We start from the raw sequence: 20,193 nt of genomic DNA, 5'->3' as shown, positions 1-20,193 counted from the left end.
TAAGTTCCCGCTTTGGCTGTAATATTTTTTTTATGAAAATAAATTTTAGAGGTAAATATTGTACAAATATTCAACAATCTTTAACGTTGATTCTATTTAAATACTGTTTGATAATCCACACTGACATTTCTAGATATACCATAGATCTTTAACAGAGCTTCCTTGCTTTGTTCCTATGTCCGTCGCACATGAAGGCCTATTCCTTTTGATTTTTCGTTTTTATCCAACAAAAAAGCTAGTTAGTACAAAGCAAGAACATTGTTTACAAAAATTGGAATGACAAGGGCCAGAACTATTACTGAACTTATTGCACAACACGCCCCTATGATGCGACCTAGAGCGCTTGTCGGATAATTTCGATTTTGTTTGATTTACAACACATCATATAGAAATACGGTAGTCATTCATCGACTTACGACTGTATCAATTTCACATTTAAACCACGAGTGAAAATCAATTGTTTCATTGGATTTTTATTAATTTTTTAGTCATAACTGGAAATGAATCAGTAAATTTAGCCCTCTAATACATATGCAGTCGTTTTAAAAATGGTTTCAGTACAACTGATTAAATGTATAACAGATAACTATATCAATATGAAAAAAATGATTTCTTTTGGGGAGCAACTCTTTGTTAAAATATCAGTCTTGTAGCTTCTAGTACATGTATATGGTCCAGGAAAGAGTAGTATCCTTGCTTTGTCATCGTCGAAAGAAATTGTTGCTCATGTAGTCGATGCGGGCCAATGTCATCAAGTTCATCAATCCACAAAGAACAAAGTTTTGTGTTGAAGTCTGTTTCAATTTCGAATAAAAAGGTTATATTTGGTTTTAATTCCGAGATACAAAACCTGCTGATGAAACACGTTTGTCAAAGTTTACGTTTTCTTTCTTAAAGTTTACAGGATTTTTTAAAATAAAAAAAAAATCCGTATTAAGGTTAGATCCCCTTGTCCTGGTGCTTTGTAGGCAGCGCTTGCAGGGTTATTGGTTTTAATTTCCCAGTTTTCTCTTTTCCCAACAAATGAGCTAGTTCATACAAAGCAAGAAAATTGTTTACAAAAATTGGAATAACAAGGGCCAGAACTATTACTCCACTTATTGCGCAACACGCCCCTATGATGCGACCTAAAGCGCTTGTCGGATAGATATCACCATAGCCAACCGTTGTCATGGTGATCAGCCCCCACCACCAAGCTGTGGGAATACTCTTCATAGTGTCCGTTTCCACAAAGTAAAGAAAATTGGCAAAAAAGTTCACTCCGACAAACAAAAATAACAAGAGAACGAGAATTTCTTTGAAATTTTCCTTGAAGCAAAAAGCCAAAACTTTAATGGCGGCAACATGTTGAAAGATCCGAAGCAGACGAAACACACGAAGCTGTTGAAAATAGATTAGGATGTCTAGATCCCCTGTCTCATAGGTGAAGTTAATCAAGTTTTTTTCCAAGACGAAGCCAACGATTCCACAAATAAGGACAATCGAGTCGGAGATGTTTAGTAATGACTTATAGTACATAATTATGCTCGGACAAGCCAATAGGCGTAATATGAGGTCTACGGTAAAAACAGCATGTACAATAAGGTCAATCCGATCAAATACTTGGAGACGAGTGAGTTTGTCTGGAATCTTGACCTGCTTTAGTTTTTTCTTTAACTTTAGTGCTGCAAAGTATCTCACTTCGTGAGGATTAGTTCGGTTGATTTTGTCCATCTTCTCATCAAAGTCGGCATCGGAATAGCGTGCATATTCACCCAGAAACGACATCATCGCTATATCCGCGTCCTTACTGCAGTCGACGTTATTGTCGAAATACTCTTTAACTTCGTCGTCATAATCATTGTCGTTAAACAACAAGTCACGTGCTTCACAAATCGTCATTTTCCGCTGAAGGCTTTGAACCGTGCTCAGTGAAAGTGACGCCAGTGACAGAAGAACAAAAGTGAGAATAAAGCCAAGATAGATCTGAAAAATAAAAGTTTTTATTGCATGAATTTATCCGTGTGAATGGATAAACGTAAAGATAATTACATGACTCATGCAGTCCTATTTCCCAAACTGCAATACTGAGTAGACCATACCATTAAAACAATTCTAACGAGGCCTAAATTTGAGATAACTTAAAGGTTAATTAAGATAATTTGAAACCAAACCGTACAGCTTTCTTGCAGTGAACGCAAAGACAGCAGAAAAGCAAAATAGTTCAATATATTATTAATGTAAAGTTTAATATTGGTTATTTACAAATTGCACCAGTGCACTGACCTTGGCTGGAACCGAAGACTCTCTGTTGTCTATAATACACCACAGCCGTTGTCTACAAGAATAACCCCCGGATGTAACCAGGTTGTCGGTAGGAATATTTTTTCTGAACCGTTTGGAGGTTTCTTCTTGTTGGCGAAAGGATAAGAACCTGGAAAATAGTATTTGATAGGTACCCTCTTTATATTTTTCTTTTGTTATTTTTGTACTATTTATTTATCGGAGTTCGGAATTGTTTTGGGCAGATAAAGAGATCTGCCATTTAACTAAAAATAGTAAAACTCTGATTAAGGAAGGAGTCTTCTCGTTATCAAACATATTTCCTATAATAAGAAATTCATGAAATTTTGACACAGTCAAACGGATCATATTAGCAAATGATTCTGTCAGTTTAATCAAAATTGACCTTTTTGTTTCGCATAAAGGTCAGGTCAAGGTCACTACCTTTTTCCTCAACGTAAGGGATGATGAAAATAAATGTAGCTCTTTGTAGTTCTGTAGACATTTAATTAAGATTGGAAGATTCTATTCTTCAATGAAATGATAGAATATCAGAATGTCTATCAGCTTATACTACTCAATTTGAATAAATATTTATACTAAAATTGATATTGCTTAGCCTTCATTTCCTCTAATTTTCTTAAATTTTGATTTTTTCATGCTTCCAATCATAAAATAATTCTGATTTTTATGTATTATGAAGACTTTATATAAAGATATGAAATGACAGATAGGCTAACACATTGACCATTTAATAAGAGAGAAAACCTTATTTTAGTGCTTTTCACAAAAATCAATGTATAGAATGGGCGCTTTAAAAAGCTTATAAAAATGTAATTTGATAGGCAAATCACATTTTAAAAACATATTCTGAAGTATCATATCATTAGTATACATTAGTATAAAAATCCAACATTATTGTTATTGTTTTTAAAATGCTAAAACAGACTCATTAATCTGCATTAATTCTGAATTGCGAAACATGAGTTATTTTCCTACGCCAATATTACGCCAAAAAAATAGTTCTTTTTAGATTCTTAACATTGTTTACTTTCTCTATGCCAAGTTGTATGATAGTAAAAAAAGAAACAAAAATATACTATTTTAATTTCCTTTCATCTTGATTTAATGAACATTTAATCAAATTTACGTTTGATAAGTCGAAAACCAGAAAAGACTCCTTCCTTAAGGGTTAAAATAAACCATGAAAGAGATATATGTGATATTATTAAGGATAAATCCATGTATAATCATTTCTTCTTAACACAGCAACAAGTAAAGAAGTCTGTCAAAACAGACATCATATATTGGATTGGTTTATTCATATCTTCGTTGCATAAAGGATACATGTATACAAACATACCTTACTCTTATCAATTTACATTTATATACTGGTGAAGATTTTAAATTGAATACCTTTTAAAACAAAAATAAAGACCTTTGGCACCATTTAGTATGTACAGGTTATTTCAATTTAGAACTTTTAGTTGATTTTTCGGGTAAAAGAGACATCTTACTTCGTACATGTACTATACTGATATTTATATTTTAAATAATTACATGTCATCTACTTCTATTTTGTTAATGTTTATGACCGTATGTCAACATGGCGACCTATAGTTTATATCGACATGGTGATTGTCAATTTCTTGATAAGGTTCTATGCCATAAAATGATATCAGTGATATTGGAAGGTAGATTTTTCTACCAAATTTATCTAATTACATATAAATAACTTTGTTGCTCAATTCCAAGTTTCCCCATCAACAACATATTAATGAAACTATTCTAATAGCAAAATTAATTTGCAAAAACATATGCATGGATCAAAATGTTTCGGGGGGGGGGTGGGGGGGGGGGTCCGAGGAAAATTATTTGCAGAAGGAATTGGGATGACCCAATATTGATAGCATATTTTGCATTGGGTAATAAAAAATACTGATTACTTTAAAATACTTTCTAAAAATTGATACATTATGGTAAAATCCTTAAATTGTATAGTATCCATGTATTATATATGATTGGAGTTTGAACTTGTATTTAGATTAATGGTTTGAGAGAAAAAATTGAATTGAATTGAGATTAGGCCCCAGACTGCCAATTATATTGAGTACTGGGTTTTGTTTATAAATAAATTAATCAAACGCTGTCTTTATTGTTCAATTCGTGTGGAAGCCCATTATCATGGTGGAAGAATGGTATGTTGCTATTATGGAATTGCAAAATTTTCACTCCAATGATTCACCAGAATTGATTGCGGTGGACTCTAAACACTGAAGATATTGATATTCCCTCAATAGTTAATGTCATATTGGATGAAGAGAAACAGGTAAATAGTGAGTTAAACATCTGTGAAAGAGTTCATTTACGTACATATTATGAACGTTTATTGCTACATTCTGATCACAGGATTATGAAAGCATTGTGTATATTTTTTTTTCAATGCAATTCGATCATGATTCAATACAGCAGTATAAGTAAAACAGACGCGGTCTGTTATTGATAGAATTTGGAATCTGCATTGTAATTGTATGATTACATGTATAAATTAAATTAGGGTATAGTATAAACCTATTATTAGAGAACAACCACTTAATGGAGTCACTTAGCCCTTAGAAGCTAGCAGCCAATATGGAAAAAAATCAAAGTACTGCAAGTACTCGAACAGACAATTACTTTATGCTTTGTTACTGGGATTTTATAAATACTATCAAGATGATTAATATAATTTTCTGTTCGAGTACTCAGAGTACTTTGATGATTCTCCTAATTGGTAGCTAGCCTTTATGGCCTCTGTTGGTGGATTTTGGCTACTACATGAAGAAAAGAACTATTAGAATATCCGAGTGCAAGGTTATTTTAAACGGTTAGGATCAACAGACGAGTCACTGTGCTGAGCTGTAATGACGAAAACAAAACACTGAATACGAAGGGGGTATTGGGTGTATGATATAGTAATACATATATGTGGCTGACAAATGCATCACATTCCATTCTTTTGTAGATGTATGATTAAATAAGCTCTCTATGATTACTTTCAACATACTAGAAGAATGATGTGCGGAGTATTTTATAACAAAAGTATGCTTAAAAAATTGCTTAATTAGATAAAAAAAAAAGTATTTGTAATTGTTTCAATGTAAGCATGTACAATATGGAGTTAGAAATTTACGCTCTAACCACTGGTCCACGCTGTTAGGTAAAATGTTTTTGAAAGAAATCATTGGTAGAATTTCGATAGGAAGTACTCACAATATGGAGGTGTCCCACGCCACCTTAACACATTGTCAGAGGGTTAAACTGGACATCTGATCGACCTTTCGAACACATCACACATTCACATTTGGCTCACCTGTACAAACAACACGGTTCTAGCAGCTCAGACCCGACTCCCCAAAACTCCAGCTCCTCGGCAAACTGTCCTGGGCACACATTTAGAGGCATGTGTAACTTGTCCGTAAGGTAATAAGTGTGTATCGCTTTAAATATCTCTACGGGACGATTAAATGAAATATCCCCTCCTTTTTCCTTGCAAAGTTTGGGTAACATTTTCCCGAGTAATGTTCCTGGATAATTTGCAAGTTTTTCTTTAGGAATTTCAAATCTTTTTCCCGCCACGTACATTTCGACACGAGATGATTTCGAATTTATCATATACGATTTTGCATCCTCTACTTTTCCCATCATTTGAGTCGTCATCATTACTCCTGGCACCCGACAGGAGAATTATTACGGAGTAGTGCTTGCTACTGAACCTTCAAGTTCATAAATTCATAATTAAGTTCGTAATCGTGATATTGATTATTTTAAGGTATCGGATGTACAATTGAGCCTGAGAGCTCGGGATTTTCCGGGATGAGCTCGGTAGATTACAGAGCTTGAAGTAAATTTTCAAAAAGTCGCACTATTTTTAATTTAACATAATAAACAATAAAGAATAACAGTTGATGCACAAAGTTAAGCAATATTTTTTTTCTTAATTTTAAAACGAGTTATTTTTATTTTAATATGTAACGATAGTATTGGCAAACGTAAATAGTTTAGTAATTTATCTCCAATTCTTCGTATCTCTTAAATATCTTGGAAGTAATCATTGAACCAAACTTATTTATAGATTTGTGCCATGGCAGTATTTAAGATATGAATTTAAGATTTTCAAAATTTTACACTTATTGCTATGGTAACAAATAAAAAATAAAAAATGAATAAAAATCATTGTGATCATCCTGTAAGGCAGAAGTGCTTGTTTTAAACACAATTTAGAACTATTCTTTGTTGCTATATGTGGGAAACGGGCCAAACTTTTATACTATATATTCAAGCGTTATTCAGCTGTCGTTGTTAAGGAAATAGACATCTATATTAACATAAGAAATTCATTCAGACATGCTTGTTCAAAACTTCATATGAACGACCATTCCTTTAGCTAAATTGCAGCTTCAGCTGATATTGCGTAAAGTTTTGTAATTTCAGTCAGTTTATTTTGAGTATCGCAAAATATGAAGATTCTTTTTTAATTTATTGTGTAACCATATCAACGGATTTCAATTTTCATATGCTAAACTAAAAAAACAATATAAAGATCTTCCATTAAAACCAACTTATGTTGAAATAAATGAAAAAAATGGTATATATGAAGTGCTGTTTATATACGTTTATATACCATGTTAACACCTGTTAGATCCATGAACAAATTTCTATAATTTAAAAATTTTACAACATTTTTTATCGAATTATTTTATTTTGTATAGCTTAAACTGATGGTACCACTTGCAATTTGTCTTTAAAATAGCTTGAAATGGCTATTTTTTTCATTTTTGTTTCCATGGCAACCAGTCCCCCATAGTAGCCGAACGTTTTACAAATGCCCCCTTTTTTACCTCTACAAAATTCGAAATTGATGCCGCTTGTCAATCAAGTGTTTGAAAGTGAAACGAAAGAAGAATTTAATAAACTTTGAAAATAACAATAGTACACTGCTCGAATAATTTTAAACAGTTTTTATATGTATTAAGAGTTAAACAGTGCCTTAAATGGTATTTTTATCTAAATGAGCAGACAGTAGATTTGAGAAATCCGACAAAAGTATAGCCAGTTATAGAAATCAAGAAGTTTCCGCTGCTGATTCTCATTGTGAAATTGGTTTCCTCAAAGCAGGGTCTATCTGTGCGCGCGCGTGTATTTGTATGTTAGGTATGTACATGGTAAATCGAATGTTGAATTTTCCATTATAATAAAGTCATTCAAAATATATTACAAATTAATCAATTGATATTGCTAGGCTTGATAATAATATTAATTGTCCTTCATTTTATTGACTAAAAATCAAGTTAATTAAAATCACTTAATAGACCCTTTTCCCTAGTTCTGTATCATATTATATGTAATTACAAGTAAAATTCCAGAATCTCATTCTAAAATAAACTTCAGTTGAAACATATTGTACGTTTCTTTCCCAGCAGTAGACTATTTTTGCAATGTTTTTGAAAAGAACAGAATTAATTATTGAAGTATCTTGAAGACTCATTCATGTACAATTAATTGGAAGATATACCAAGATATTGTTGAACATTTGGTTCGTGATTGAGATCAATGTTCCTGTGCTTGGAAGCCTCCAGATTCAGAGGATCTTGTTGATTTTTGGACCCTAAAGCAAGGTTTTTAAAAAAGGCTTTAAAATCACTGCATGTTAATACTTTTATTCCATTAAAATCATTTCAAATAGATTTTTAAAATAGTAATGGAAAAATGTTATTAGATCAATTTTCTTGTAAAACAGACACAAAACAATCACAATTTGAAATTTTTTGAAAAGTAAGGTATATTGACCTATAAGAGTACAAGTATTGACCATTTGGCCATAGCAATTAAGCCCCCACATTGTGGTCACTGTTCCAAGGCCAGGAATGTTCATCCTCATTGCATGCAAACTTATAAAATAAATTCAAAGAAAAAAAAATGAATACCAACAGTTGCATACAATTTAATTACTTTTACATCAATGTTTCTAAAACATCCAATTAAAAAATATTACACGGATAATAAAGATTTAAATTTGATCAAGTTCAGATTTTAAATTGTCCTTAAAGAATAAAAAAACTCCAGAAAAGATTTCAGTTTGATGGATGGGCCTCAGTATTTTCTTAACCACCTGAAAACAAAAAGATATGAAAAGATTACTTTATAATCATAATGTACATTTATGAATAACAAAAAATACTTAGTATAACTAATCCAGTGAATAAAAGAGAAATAGGATTTGATCACAATTTAAACCTTAAAATAAATACAAAAGTGAAGAAGAATATGAAAAAGTTCACACAATACTTACATCATTTACAAAAAGTCATTGACAATTAAGGCTGACAAGTCTTATCAGACAATAAAAGTTTTCATGAGCTAGTTATGACTTCTTTACTTACTTGTTGGTTTCCATGTTGTAGAATAATTCAACTTTGTTCTCATAGTAAGAACTGGAGGGCTGCCCATGATTCATTTGACTGTATCCCCCTTTCAGACAAACATTGCCCCCCTCAGCCGAGGTAGAGGCAGCAGCCCTGGGCTCAGGGAGTGCCTTTACAAAGAACCAACAATTGGTTCTAGGATTAAAACACTCCACCGATGAAAGCAAGCTGAATTGATGATAAATAAATGAAAATAATTATAAAAGTTATCATCCAAATTTCTTTTCATTAATTTTAATCAATATTCGATCTGTTTTGTCCTGAAAATTGTGAAAACATATTGGTACATACCGATTTCCTTCACCTATTCCACCAATAGCAAATATATAGCCATCTACTTCACAAAGGGAATGCTCCATCCTGGCAATATTCAATGGAGCCACTGGTCTCCACTCTTTGGTCTCGTACGAGTACACCAATACTTTATTAGTGGGGGAGGGACACTCCGAATCTTTGTACCTGGCTCCACCTACAATTTGATTTGACAAATATATATTCTCTTCAAAATGAAAATTATTTCGGTGATCTGAAATTTTTGCCGATTTTGTGATATGCTTTGCCCCATACCCTGTCAAAGTTCTGTGGAAATTCAACCACCTTGATCTATCTACTACTACAATCTTGATAGACCTCTAACACTGACTTTTTTCTTTTATGACATTAAAGTAGATCCAGTGTTCTGTGACGTCACACTTTTTTGTAAAACTTTGAATTCTTTAAAAATTATGCAAGATAGTTTTATTTATTTTATGTGAATAAAATCACATGGATGTAATTAGAATTATTGGTAGGTTCAAGATATTTTCGCACTTAATTTTATACTAAATTTCCAAATTTTTATATATTTTATCTAAGCAAAGGGGAAATAACTCTTTTTCTGACTTTTCTCTTAGCTGTATGTCTAAATGCTATAGTTTTTCTTATTCCAACGATTCAATTTAAAATATTTTTGATATTTTAGTTTTCTAATAAAGTTGACATTAAAATTAAACAAGAAAAACAAATTTCTGCCTACAAGATTTTACTTTCAACAAAAAAAATATACATTTTTCTAATGCCAAAATATGCTTTAGTTTATGTTTATCTGACATCTAAAAAAGTGTGATGACATGAATATTTTTTCTAACAATTGATGACATTTAAGTCTATTAAGTCGAAATCAGTTGGGTTTTTCAACTTTCCTCAGAGAATTTTACGAGTATGGAGCTACCTTAAGTTTCCATTTTAAAATTTAAAAGATATGGTCGAGTTAAAAAAAGTAAGACACAGAAAAGAATGAAAGAAAACATGTCCTTCAGTTTATTATATTGATGACATGAAAAACTAAAAGCAATGCACAAGTCAAGCTTCATTAATATTTTGAAATGTTAACGTTAATCAAAGGGAAGGATCTTACTTTTTAAGATATCCACAGATTAGAAATATATAGAAATTTTAAACAAAAACGCACACAGAGAAACACAGGATAGAACTTCCAAATTCCTTCCAGATGTCTATGATATTAAGACTAAAGAGTTACTGACATTCTATATAATGAAGTAGAACTGTATCTACTTACCAACCATGTACCACTGGTCTCCTCCCCACACCATCGCCTTTCTGGTATCCTCTTTCCTTCCATCAGAGAGGTCCTGTTTTTTATATCGTTTACTCCTTTTCTTTTTGACATGTTTGACACAGTCGTTGCTTTTCCCCTCTACTATGGAAACATCTTTTTGCTTTGGTTTCCTCCCCATCATACAGTCCATGCTTTGTAGTCCAGTTAAGCTTGGTTTGGTATGATTATGATCCCAATGCAGGTTGTCGTTCATCATAGACCCTAGGAATATATGTCATTTATGATCATATAATGAGCTGTTTTAAGCAAGTTCAATTATTAAAAAATAATAAACTCTGGTCATCATATGTACATATAATTATGAAGCAAGTCCCTAGCTCTGTGTACCTGAATATCTAGCTGAATGATTAATATTATTATTTCAACCCAGAACTTTAAGATATCAATTTCCACATTGATTATGAAATTCTTTGTAAAGAAGTTTTTAACTGTCCCTGGGACAGACCATAATATAATAACATCTCTGAAATGAATTTCAAATTTAAATATTTGAAGTGTCTAAAAATTAGGAGCATTCATGCACTTTGATAAGATTTGTAGTTTAAACCTTGATCAACTTAAATTTGAAAGTATCCAACTATCCATGCCCCTTTGCCTGCAACTATACATCAAGTGAATAAAGGTGACATAAAGATGAAGTGATTAAAAGGTGGTTATGTACAAATAAGATGGCTATCTTAGCTATACCTAAATAGTACATTGTTACCAAGGTAAACACGTACAGTAAAACTCGCTAACATGGAACTTGGATATTAGAATAATAGGTTTAGTTGGATTAATGAATGAAGTAATAATATTTCACCCATCATTTGTTAAATTCTCTTCTACTAATATAAATAATCTTACTTATTAGGAAACAAAATTTCTTCATCCTAATATCTCTTTTTACATGTAGAGAATTTTACTGAACTATAACATTAAGTCAATTTTCCTTATGATGAGCCTGGAAAAATATACTTTTCACTGTTTTATCCTCCTTTTTATATTATTTTCTCATCAATTTCTTTTTAATTTTGATGGTATATTGACAATGAAAATATTACATTTTGATTCCCTGTATTGCTTGATACAAGGTGCAGAAATGGTGGACGAGCTTTGACTTCGGGAACAGGCATGACGATTAAAATCCTCGACAGCATCCTCAGTCATTAGAACAATGTCATAATTGACATCAGGTTCCTTGAACTCAGAGCTACAGTGTGTCTATAGGGGCAACAGAAAGAAGAAAGACAGAAAAGGAATAGGTCAGAATGTGAAGCAGACATAGAATGGAATGTTGCACTGAAATGTTGACATAGCTAGAGCTATATCATATATATGTTTCTAATATTAGGCCACCTCTCAAAGAAGTTTTTGTTCTCTCCTTGAAACATAAAAATGCATCATGTAAAAAGGAAATAATATATCAAATATATTTATGATATTAGGTCACCTCTCAAAGAAGTTTTTGTTCTTTCCAAGTCAGCTAATTATGTAATTCATGTATGCAGGTGTATTTCATAAAATTCTGGGCATCATAATACATGTAATCATATTAATTCTCATGCATGCATGCAATGTTGAAAAGAAATGAATGAATTTCCGTTTTTACATTATAAAAAAGGGCTAACAAATGAATTTCAAGATGGTTTATAATCAATAAAGTCATTCCATTGATTCATTCCAGTTTTTGGGTGAGTTTTTTAACATATACTGTACTTACCTTTGACAATACCGGTACTTTATATACAGACCGATGATCAATCTATCTAAGCATGATTTGCTGCACATGGAGCAAACCTGATCATGCCGTCAATTCAGTCATTTATCATTTATACAAACATCATCTGATCTTTTGTGTGGAAGTAAAATTAACTACTGGTAATACCTGCTTACAATACTGTATAAAAATACTTAATCAAAAAACAGCATAAATTAATGTAAAAGGAAAAACAATTTGGTACACTGTACTCACGTTATAACGAAACATAACTATTCATGTACCTTTAGATATTGCTCGACACTCCCTCCACTGTTGGCAAGGCTCCTAGGTTCTTGAATCTCCAGATTCAGAGGATCTTGCTGATTGAGGCTGATCGAGGTTTGAACCCTACATCAAGGTATAAAAGATGCATTGAATTCAAATATTCTTTGATGCACTGTCATTTTTTTTAAAACAAAAAAGAGCAGATATGATCTCTGTCGCAAAAATTATTAGCCGCAAACCAGTTTGACTCTGGTAAATCGAGAAAGAAAGTTGGTATTAGATTTGATTATGCTCACTGTTTAATTTCAAGCTATAAGCCTATGATTTATTTTTTTTTCATATATAAAAAGCAAGGTAAGATTGAAGAGTATATTCTCTTACCAGTTGGCCATAGTGATCAAGCCCACACAATGGGAGCTCTGCTTAAGAGGGGGACATTTTACAAAGCATTCCATCAATTGCTGGCTTGATAGGTGTGAGAACCTCACGGTATCCATCACTCTCTCCAGATTCTTCATTCGATCCTCCTTATGATGGTGAAGCCAACTTACAGTGCACTCAAAAATGTCCATCTCTGAATTAACATCAAGCCTTTCATTGGACAAAATCATGCAGAGGGTGTCGACATCTAAGCCGTAGAAAGAGGAACTGTTCCTAATATCCATAAAATTTTTGGCTATGCCATCCATCAGAATGTCACAAAGTTGAACATCTTTATGCCTCCTCATCTTTTGCAATAGTTTCAGCATGTCATGGTGACCAAGAGAGGAGATTTTCTTCAAACACATCTGTGTGATTTGCTGCACTTCAAACATTCGAGAAAGATCAAGTACCTCATGCAGACAATCAGGATTCATGAGATTGATATCACCAGAATAAATGCTATTTAGGAATATTTTCATAGCCTCATCGGAAACACCAGTAACCTTAATTTGCCTTGGTCTTATGGGTGGCTGAGTAAAGTCCTTGCTGTTAAACAACTTCTCAAACAAAGGACTCTGGCTAGCAAGGACCACCTTATGCACCGGGTAAATGATGCTGCCCAGTTTGAATGAAATGTCACAAATCTGTTCTTTGTGGTAGATTTCATTCAAATATTGGCCGATATTGGCATAGTGTTTGCTGTTAGAAGCCTCATGTATATGGCCTGAGAGTGGTGCAGCCTCTGTTTCATTTTCAGCCCTTGAAGATGATTTTTTAAGGTTTCTGGGAACCTCATCATCTGAGACAGTTTTAGGATTTCTGGGGACCTCATCATCTGATGCAGTTGATGACACTGAACTTGGTGGAGAAACTGAACTTGGAGGAGAAGGTGTCTGGTTTTGGTTTCTGTTCACTATTGTATAAATACATTTCTCAATTCAATGATACCTTCATAAAAGTTTCAGAATGATTTATAAATTGAGAATAATTAAATTAAAAATGAATGTTTTTCTGTAAATATTTAATGTTCTTAAAGAAAAATCCTTTCATACCCCCCCCCCCCCACACACACACACCCTAAATAAATGTAATTAATATCCTTTACTCAGTGTTTGAAGTTGTTTTTATTTAATAAAAGCTGCATCAAAGAGTTTTATTTTTTACTACTTTAATCCATTAGAAAATATATTTGCTATAATAACTGCATATCTAATGACAAAAAGAAAAAAGTTTTAATAAAAATATTTTAGTTAAAGCTTTGTTACTTTTTTGTCATTTGGTCAGAGAGGGAAAGCAAACTTTTTATATGCCAAGTAAACACTAACCAGACCCAATAAATCTATACAAAGTAAAATACAGAAACCCCTACCCTTCTGCTGAATATATCTCAATTTCAAGGAGTCCAAGATCAAAGACCCAGAGGAGGAATTTGTAGTTGCAGAAATTCTAGATGTAGAAGTTCCCAGGGCATCTTTTTCAGCCTTAAATAAAACGATTTTCATATATTAAAAAAATATTTCTATAAATTGCTAACAACTGTAAATACGTGTAAAACATCACTTTCATATTATAAGCAAAAACTTACTTTCATCCTCTCTTGCCGCTTCCTCTCAAGCCAGCAGGCCTGAGGGTCGGCATCCTCTTTGCTCATGAAGCTGTACCAAACGTCCCGATTTACTACAATCGGTTCACGTTTGGGCAGGACTTCACATTTCACAATCGTAGTGTCCATCATCTTTGGACACGATGATTTCCAAGATATCCAAATACGGCCTTTCAAGTTTCTGAGTTTAATTAAAGAATAAAAATAAATTTACTGTTGATAAACTGTTCCAATTGAACAATGTACAACCACACACGAGCACCGGACACTTTCGACGAATCGATGGGCGAAGGCAAAGATTGATAGTATTCACAAACTATCAATCTTTGGGAGTCACGAAAACGCAGCTTCTCTATAGCAATACTATTACGTAACTAAGGAAGTCTGAACATGCCCGCGCATTTAACTTGAAATAGCAGGAAGTAGCATAATATCTAGTCCATTCGTTGAACAAGATATTTCCGGATTTTTTGTGACATGCAAATGAAAAGTCCATCAATGCATGTAGCAAGTAATATTTAGTAGATTTTCATTTAAAACCTAAAAAAAAAAACAAGACAAGTATTCCACTCAATCGGAAACACACAAATATTCTTAGTAAAATATATTTTCAAAGACACATAGGCCCATATGTATTATACTATAGCTTGAAATTATATGATATACATATTCAATATTATATAAATAGTGCCTGTTTGGGAGGGTAACAGTTGAAATTGACACCCCGAGAAAACCATTGTCAACCGACGCGAAGCGGAGGTTGACAATGGTTTTCGAGGGGTGTCAATTTCAACTGTTATCCTCCCAAACAGGCACTATTTATTTTGTTATACTGAATGTCTTTTTTAAAATTTTTAAGAAAATTTTACTGCTTTTATATAGGAATAACGTGAATTCTACAGCGAACCGTACGCGCATAATTTTCGCGCATGTAACATTTTTTAATGTTACCCGTTGCCAAGTGCGTTGCTAACGCTGAGGGTAATAGTAAATATTATTAACTGCGTCTTAACCAATCAGATTTCATTATTTAACATGAAAGTATAACAATATTCTCTAATATAAAATACGATATTTTCTGAACAGTGTATGATAGTTTCTTCATATCATGTATGATGATTACTTTTATTATGAAATTTTGAGAATATGTGAACCACACGAGGCATTCAAATGAATTATATTTTTCATCAAAAGGTGTGGTGCTATGTAAAATGTGCATTAATTAGAAGACTATTAAAAATAATGACGTATTTTGTAGCAGGGGGTTAATGCACTATACATGTAGATATAAAACTCAAAATAAGATGTATATTCCTTTTTATTAATAAACAAATTAATGTTAAACTTGGTATAAACGTTACTGATGTTTTTAAATTCGAATGTACATAAGGGCTTGTTAATCATAATGCAATATTCATAATATAAAGTCTGTTGAACTCACGATGAATATATCATATATTACAACAAAATATGGTATCAAGAAACTATAAAACAATAAATAAAATGTAGAGAAGAGTGGTTTCTCTTGTCACAACAAATTTCTAAAAGAAAAAATCTACCCAACTGATTTACGTTCATTTACCAATTTTAAGAGTTTAAATTTAAGAGTTCGAATTTAAGTCTATGAACTGCTGCAGCTCTTCGCAGTCCTCAAGTGAATCATGTCCATTGTGTGGGCTTTGTACGTACATTTTATGTAATGTTCAAAATGCTAGAATCCGAACTCTCAATACATAACCTGTTACCTTCTGAAAATAATTCTCTAAAAATTCGAAAGTGTCACAGAATTAAATCATTTCAAAAATGGTCATCTATCTTTGCAGAGTATCATTTTTCAAGAAGAGATATATAGCTGAAAATGAGTTTCAGGGTGTTAGCCAGCTCGTTGGATAGTATTTCCATTATAACTGTATTATACGAAATGTGCTATTTTCACCAGGCTAGCTTTGCCTGTTAATGGCCGTGTAAACCCAATTCCTTTGGAGAGTCGACTGAATTTTCCAGCGGGGCCCAATCCTGACCAAATATGAAGGCTTAAGTAGGGAATCCAGGGTGTTAGCTAGCCCCTTGAATAACATTTCTATCATAACTGTATCATACGAAAGCTATTTTCACTTAGCTAGCTATGATGAAATTTTCTAAAACACCAAATTCTTCTTGAGGGTCGGCTGATTTTTCCCGGGGCCCCATCCTGACCAAATATGAAGGCTTCAATGGGGAATCCAGAGAGTTAGCCAGCCCCTTAAATAGCTTTTCCATTATAAGTGAATCATACGAAAGCAAATCTTACTAGGCTACTCAGTATATGATGTAGAGTTCTATGCCTATTAATGGGGTCCATGGTGTTGGACAAGCACCTTGACTAGTATCCCCATTACAACAGTATCTGAGGTAATACACACACTCTCGCCAGGCTAGCTAATTATGTCAATGGTCAGGTCATTTAAGCAAGTGGCTATTATTACTCTATAGTACTATTTCATTCGATAATATAAGGAAGTTTGTGTGGGTTTTAAAATTACTTTTATTAGAGGACTTACTGTAATTTGAAAAGTGAACCAACCACACAGGACCAGAACTTAGTTCTGCGATTCATTCAACCGTTTCCTTCAAATCGTGAGAATGAAAAATCGCGAGTGCTGACTTTTTATCATTGTTTCATATAGTTTACATGTGTCCGAAAAATAAATTTGCGAGATGTGTTTCGCGCTATTTTTACGCGGATATTAATCAATTTCGTTTAATTAAGAATCTACAGTACAATTTGCTACTCGAATAGTGAATAGCGAATGATACTCTAACTTCTGAATGCCCTGAAAATGATATGGAAAAGCAATGATCAAGAGATTGAATAGAGATGTTAAGGGTAAAACTAAGCATTACATGACAGTAATATAATAATAATATAACAACTTGCTCAAATATCAATTCAGTCAATGCAACACGTCACGCAATTAGAATATTGCATGATGCAAATGCTTCAAATACGTTTGTAAAGAAAAGTCAAGCTAGGAAATTAAACCGAGCCGTGACTTCGGTGTTGGAGTCTTTTTCTACAGCCTTCACAGTCAGAAAAGTGTCGGAGAACATCGTGGAGACAACGACTTCCCTGTGGCCAGGAGGCAGGTTGATGATGAGGTCTCCCAAGAGAGAACAACTGTCGTCTGTCACGTATTGTGGATCTTTGTCCGTAGACGTATACATAAACAGAATCATGGACGATTGGTCACGTGACAGTTTCGAGTACGTTTTTTTAACTTGGTACCTCCCTGCTTCTACCGCTTGCCCAACCTCTACAAGTTTATCAAAGATCATTGTTTCGCATGTTCCATCCATGATTGTTCTATTTTTTGGAATGTTTTGGTCATGTTGTTTAATCGATTTTGCCGCCATGAAACCGTACGTATATTTGCATATTCTTGTTTTTACAGACATTGGACTGTGTCCGTATATCACTGCACCCTCTAAGATCGCAAGGGATGGGTGCTCGGGATGGATGATTCTTTTGTCAGTGAAGGCCTGTCTAATTGCTTTCCGCAATATACGTGATTCAGAAAACCCTCCTACAAGTAGCAGAGTGGACACATCCTGAGATTCAGTTGCGTTGAACAATTCTTTCAGTTTTTTTATAACATTATCAAGGGAAATTGAAAAGAAAGTCTTGAACAGTTCAGGCTGTAATATCAATCTTCCAGAAGTCCATTCAAGTTGACCTTTCATTGGTGTCTGCTCTATAACATCTGACAAGTTTTCACCGTCTGTTTCCTCCTCGAAGATTTTCACCAAAGTCCCCGGAACAGTTAACATGACCTCTTCGTCGTTTTCGAGAGAAACGAACTGTTTCTTGATTTCAAAATCGTTCATCATCTCTAGGTAATCAACCACATGTTTGTTTTTAAACTTGGAAAGAACTGGAGCTCCTACCAACTTGATTAACAAGCCCTGGAACGAGCTGTTAACTTTAGTACCACCCCAGTCTCCTCCAACCGGCGCATGCATTTCTCTCAGCTTTTCGCCATCTTCAATTTTGTGCGTCACAATGTCGGCTGTACCACCTATAACCAAAAAATAATATAATATCATTATCTGCAGTTTCAAACATTTTCTTCTTCGTCAGACATCTTTACTATAACAATAAATAGGTGTTGGCTTGGATCATCGAGTGACAGGGTTTCGTTACCTCCCATATCCAGCACGGTGTACGATAGCCCTGGGGTGAGGATCGTCCTTCCATCAGGACTTACATTGCGTATGGACCAGCAACACAGAGAAGCCGCCTCCGGTTCCAGGGCCAACAGCAGCTTGTTTTCTGGAAGTCCTGCCTGAAAACACCACAGCTATATTATATGTTTCAGAACAGAACAACGCCGTGATTTATTTCAATTTTCAAAAACGCAAATCGTTGCTATGTGACCTTTTTCTGTACAAGTAACCGAGCAGATGCGATTGAATCAATGGCTTTTTCAATTATAACCAGATAAACCAGATAGCAAAATGATCCAGCATTTTACCTTGATTGCAGCCTTCTTCATAAATTCCTTGGCTGGATCGGTCCATATAGCTGGAACAGTCAAAACCCATCGAACCTTCTTCATTACTTCGTTTTTATCTCTCATACCCTGTTCTATCAACAAATTCTGGAGATGGTCCTTTAGGTACTGAATGGCGCTGCTGAAGACATCTAAGGCCTTCATACTTTTTCCAGTTTCGTCTTCGACAATGGTGTCTATTGTGAGCCGCTCGTTGGTTCTCTGGATGGAATTTGTTAAAGAGTTATAACTTTTGATAATGCATCGCATCTCGAATTATGAATTTATGTATTCTTTACACAACATAATTTAAATGAAAATATATTACATATAGGCTTGATAAAGCAGTTTATTTAAGTTACATGCATAAAAGCATGTTTTGCAGCGAATTATATTTTTTTTAAATATATACAATTCATATTGCATTAAATGTAGTGGTCAAGTACTGTGATCAAATAAGCCGAAAATCAATTTATATGTATTATAGAGGAAGCAAACAGTTTTTAAAAATATTCAATTAAGAAATTTAGTTCTATTGTAGAGACCTAGCTTTCACATTTTCATTTGATTTCCCGCGCCCTCAAATTTTTTTTCAGTGCTCAACTATGGTACATGTATGAACATGTAGACAGTAATTTAAACACAACTTAGAATTTCTATACTCCACACACTTACTTCCGTTTCTCTTTGGTGAAGACGCATCTTGAACCTCTTGAAAAAGTACCATGATTCCTGCTGGTTTCTCAGTGCCAGTTTCAAATATTTTTTCTCAGCTTCGAATCCGAACGAGTCGAACTTTCGATTCTGGTCGAATAATACAACTGTCGGTGTTTTCATGAATTTATCACAAGTACCCGTGCCCGATTTCCAGGCGCTGGTTTTGATGACTGGGGGTGAACGCTTGAAGTCGCTTTTGGAACAGTAAGCATAGCCCGAGTATGTTGTTCCAAAGTCGATGGCTGCTACTATTTCGTAATCATCAGCCATACTTGTTTTTGTTGTCTGCTTACCAAAAGCAAAAGAGGAAGTAAAAATATTCCTGTTACTAGTAATGTTATTGGATAAAGATTATAGGTTATAAATTGTGTCACAGAATCTGTGCGGGTATTTAAATACTAGTACTTGTTAAAAACAGTGCCAGGTGATTTATGTCAGTGATAAGGTTGAATTTTGCAATTGTTTAAGGTGCAGTTTGACATGAATTTATAAGTATTAAGACAATTTCTCAGAGTTACATATATAATCACCTTTATAATCACCTTTGGTTTTTAGAGTGTTCTACCTGATAGATGAGCTACTAGTATTTATCTTTTACTGAGCTATTGGTA

General features: G+C 33.6%; 3 protein-coding genes across 4 annotated transcripts; all 3 read right to left on the bottom strand.

The window, feature by feature from the left end:
* Positions 1-471: 471 nt before the first annotated feature.
* Positions 472-5,993, bottom strand: LOC128157157 (potassium voltage-gated channel protein egl-36-like). The gene is made up of 3 exons (XM_052819574.1): positions 5,615-5,993; positions 2,266-2,413; positions 472-1,965 (listed from the first exon to the last, which is right to left on the bottom strand). The coding sequence occupies exons 1-3, from the start codon at positions 5,962-5,964 to the stop codon at positions 940-942; spliced, it is 1,524 nt and encodes a 507-aa protein (XP_052675534.1). The 5' UTR covers positions 5,965-5,993; the 3' UTR covers positions 472-939.
* A 2,096-nt stretch (positions 5,994-8,089) lies between these two features.
* Positions 8,090-15,009, bottom strand: LOC128157156 (kelch-like protein 3). The gene is made up of 9 exons (XM_052819573.1): positions 14,319-15,009; positions 14,103-14,214; positions 12,692-13,646; positions 12,328-12,433; positions 11,388-11,547; positions 10,285-10,545; positions 9,018-9,195; positions 8,685-8,894; positions 8,090-8,413 (listed from the first exon to the last, which is right to left on the bottom strand). The coding sequence occupies exons 1-9, from the start codon at positions 14,466-14,468 to the stop codon at positions 8,395-8,397; spliced, it is 2,151 nt and encodes a 716-aa protein (XP_052675533.1). The 5' UTR covers positions 14,469-15,009; the 3' UTR covers positions 8,090-8,394.
* Positions 15,010-15,477: 468 nt separating this feature from the next.
* On the bottom strand, positions 15,478-19,913 carry LOC128157221 (heat shock 70 kDa protein 12A-like). 2 transcript variants are annotated; one of them, XR_008239805.1, is made up of 5 exons: positions 19,541-19,913; positions 18,848-19,087; positions 18,517-18,658; positions 16,700-18,391; positions 15,478-16,586 (listed from the first exon to the last, which is right to left on the bottom strand). XR_008239805.1 is itself a non-coding variant. In XM_052819676.1 (4 exons), exons 1-4 carry the CDS (start codon positions 19,850-19,852, stop codon positions 17,340-17,342), a joined length of 1,746 nt encoding a protein of 581 aa, XP_052675636.1. In that variant the 5' UTR covers positions 19,853-19,913; the 3' UTR covers positions 15,478-17,339. The 2 variants fall into 2 exon arrangements, 1 of the variants encoding a protein (XP_052675636.1); XM_052819676.1 differs by having other exon boundaries at positions 15,478-18,391.
* Positions 19,914-20,193: the final 280 nt, after the last annotated feature.

The sequence above is a fragment of the Crassostrea angulata genome, chromosome 7 (assembly GCF_025612915.1).
Source record: "Crassostrea angulata isolate pt1a10 chromosome 7, ASM2561291v2, whole genome shotgun sequence".
NCBI classification, from domain to species: domain Eukaryota; kingdom Metazoa; phylum Mollusca; class Bivalvia; order Ostreida; family Ostreidae; genus Magallana; species Magallana angulata.
The sequence above is the reverse complement of the archived record's forward strand: the minus strand, read 5'-3'. Positions and strand labels throughout refer to the sequence as shown.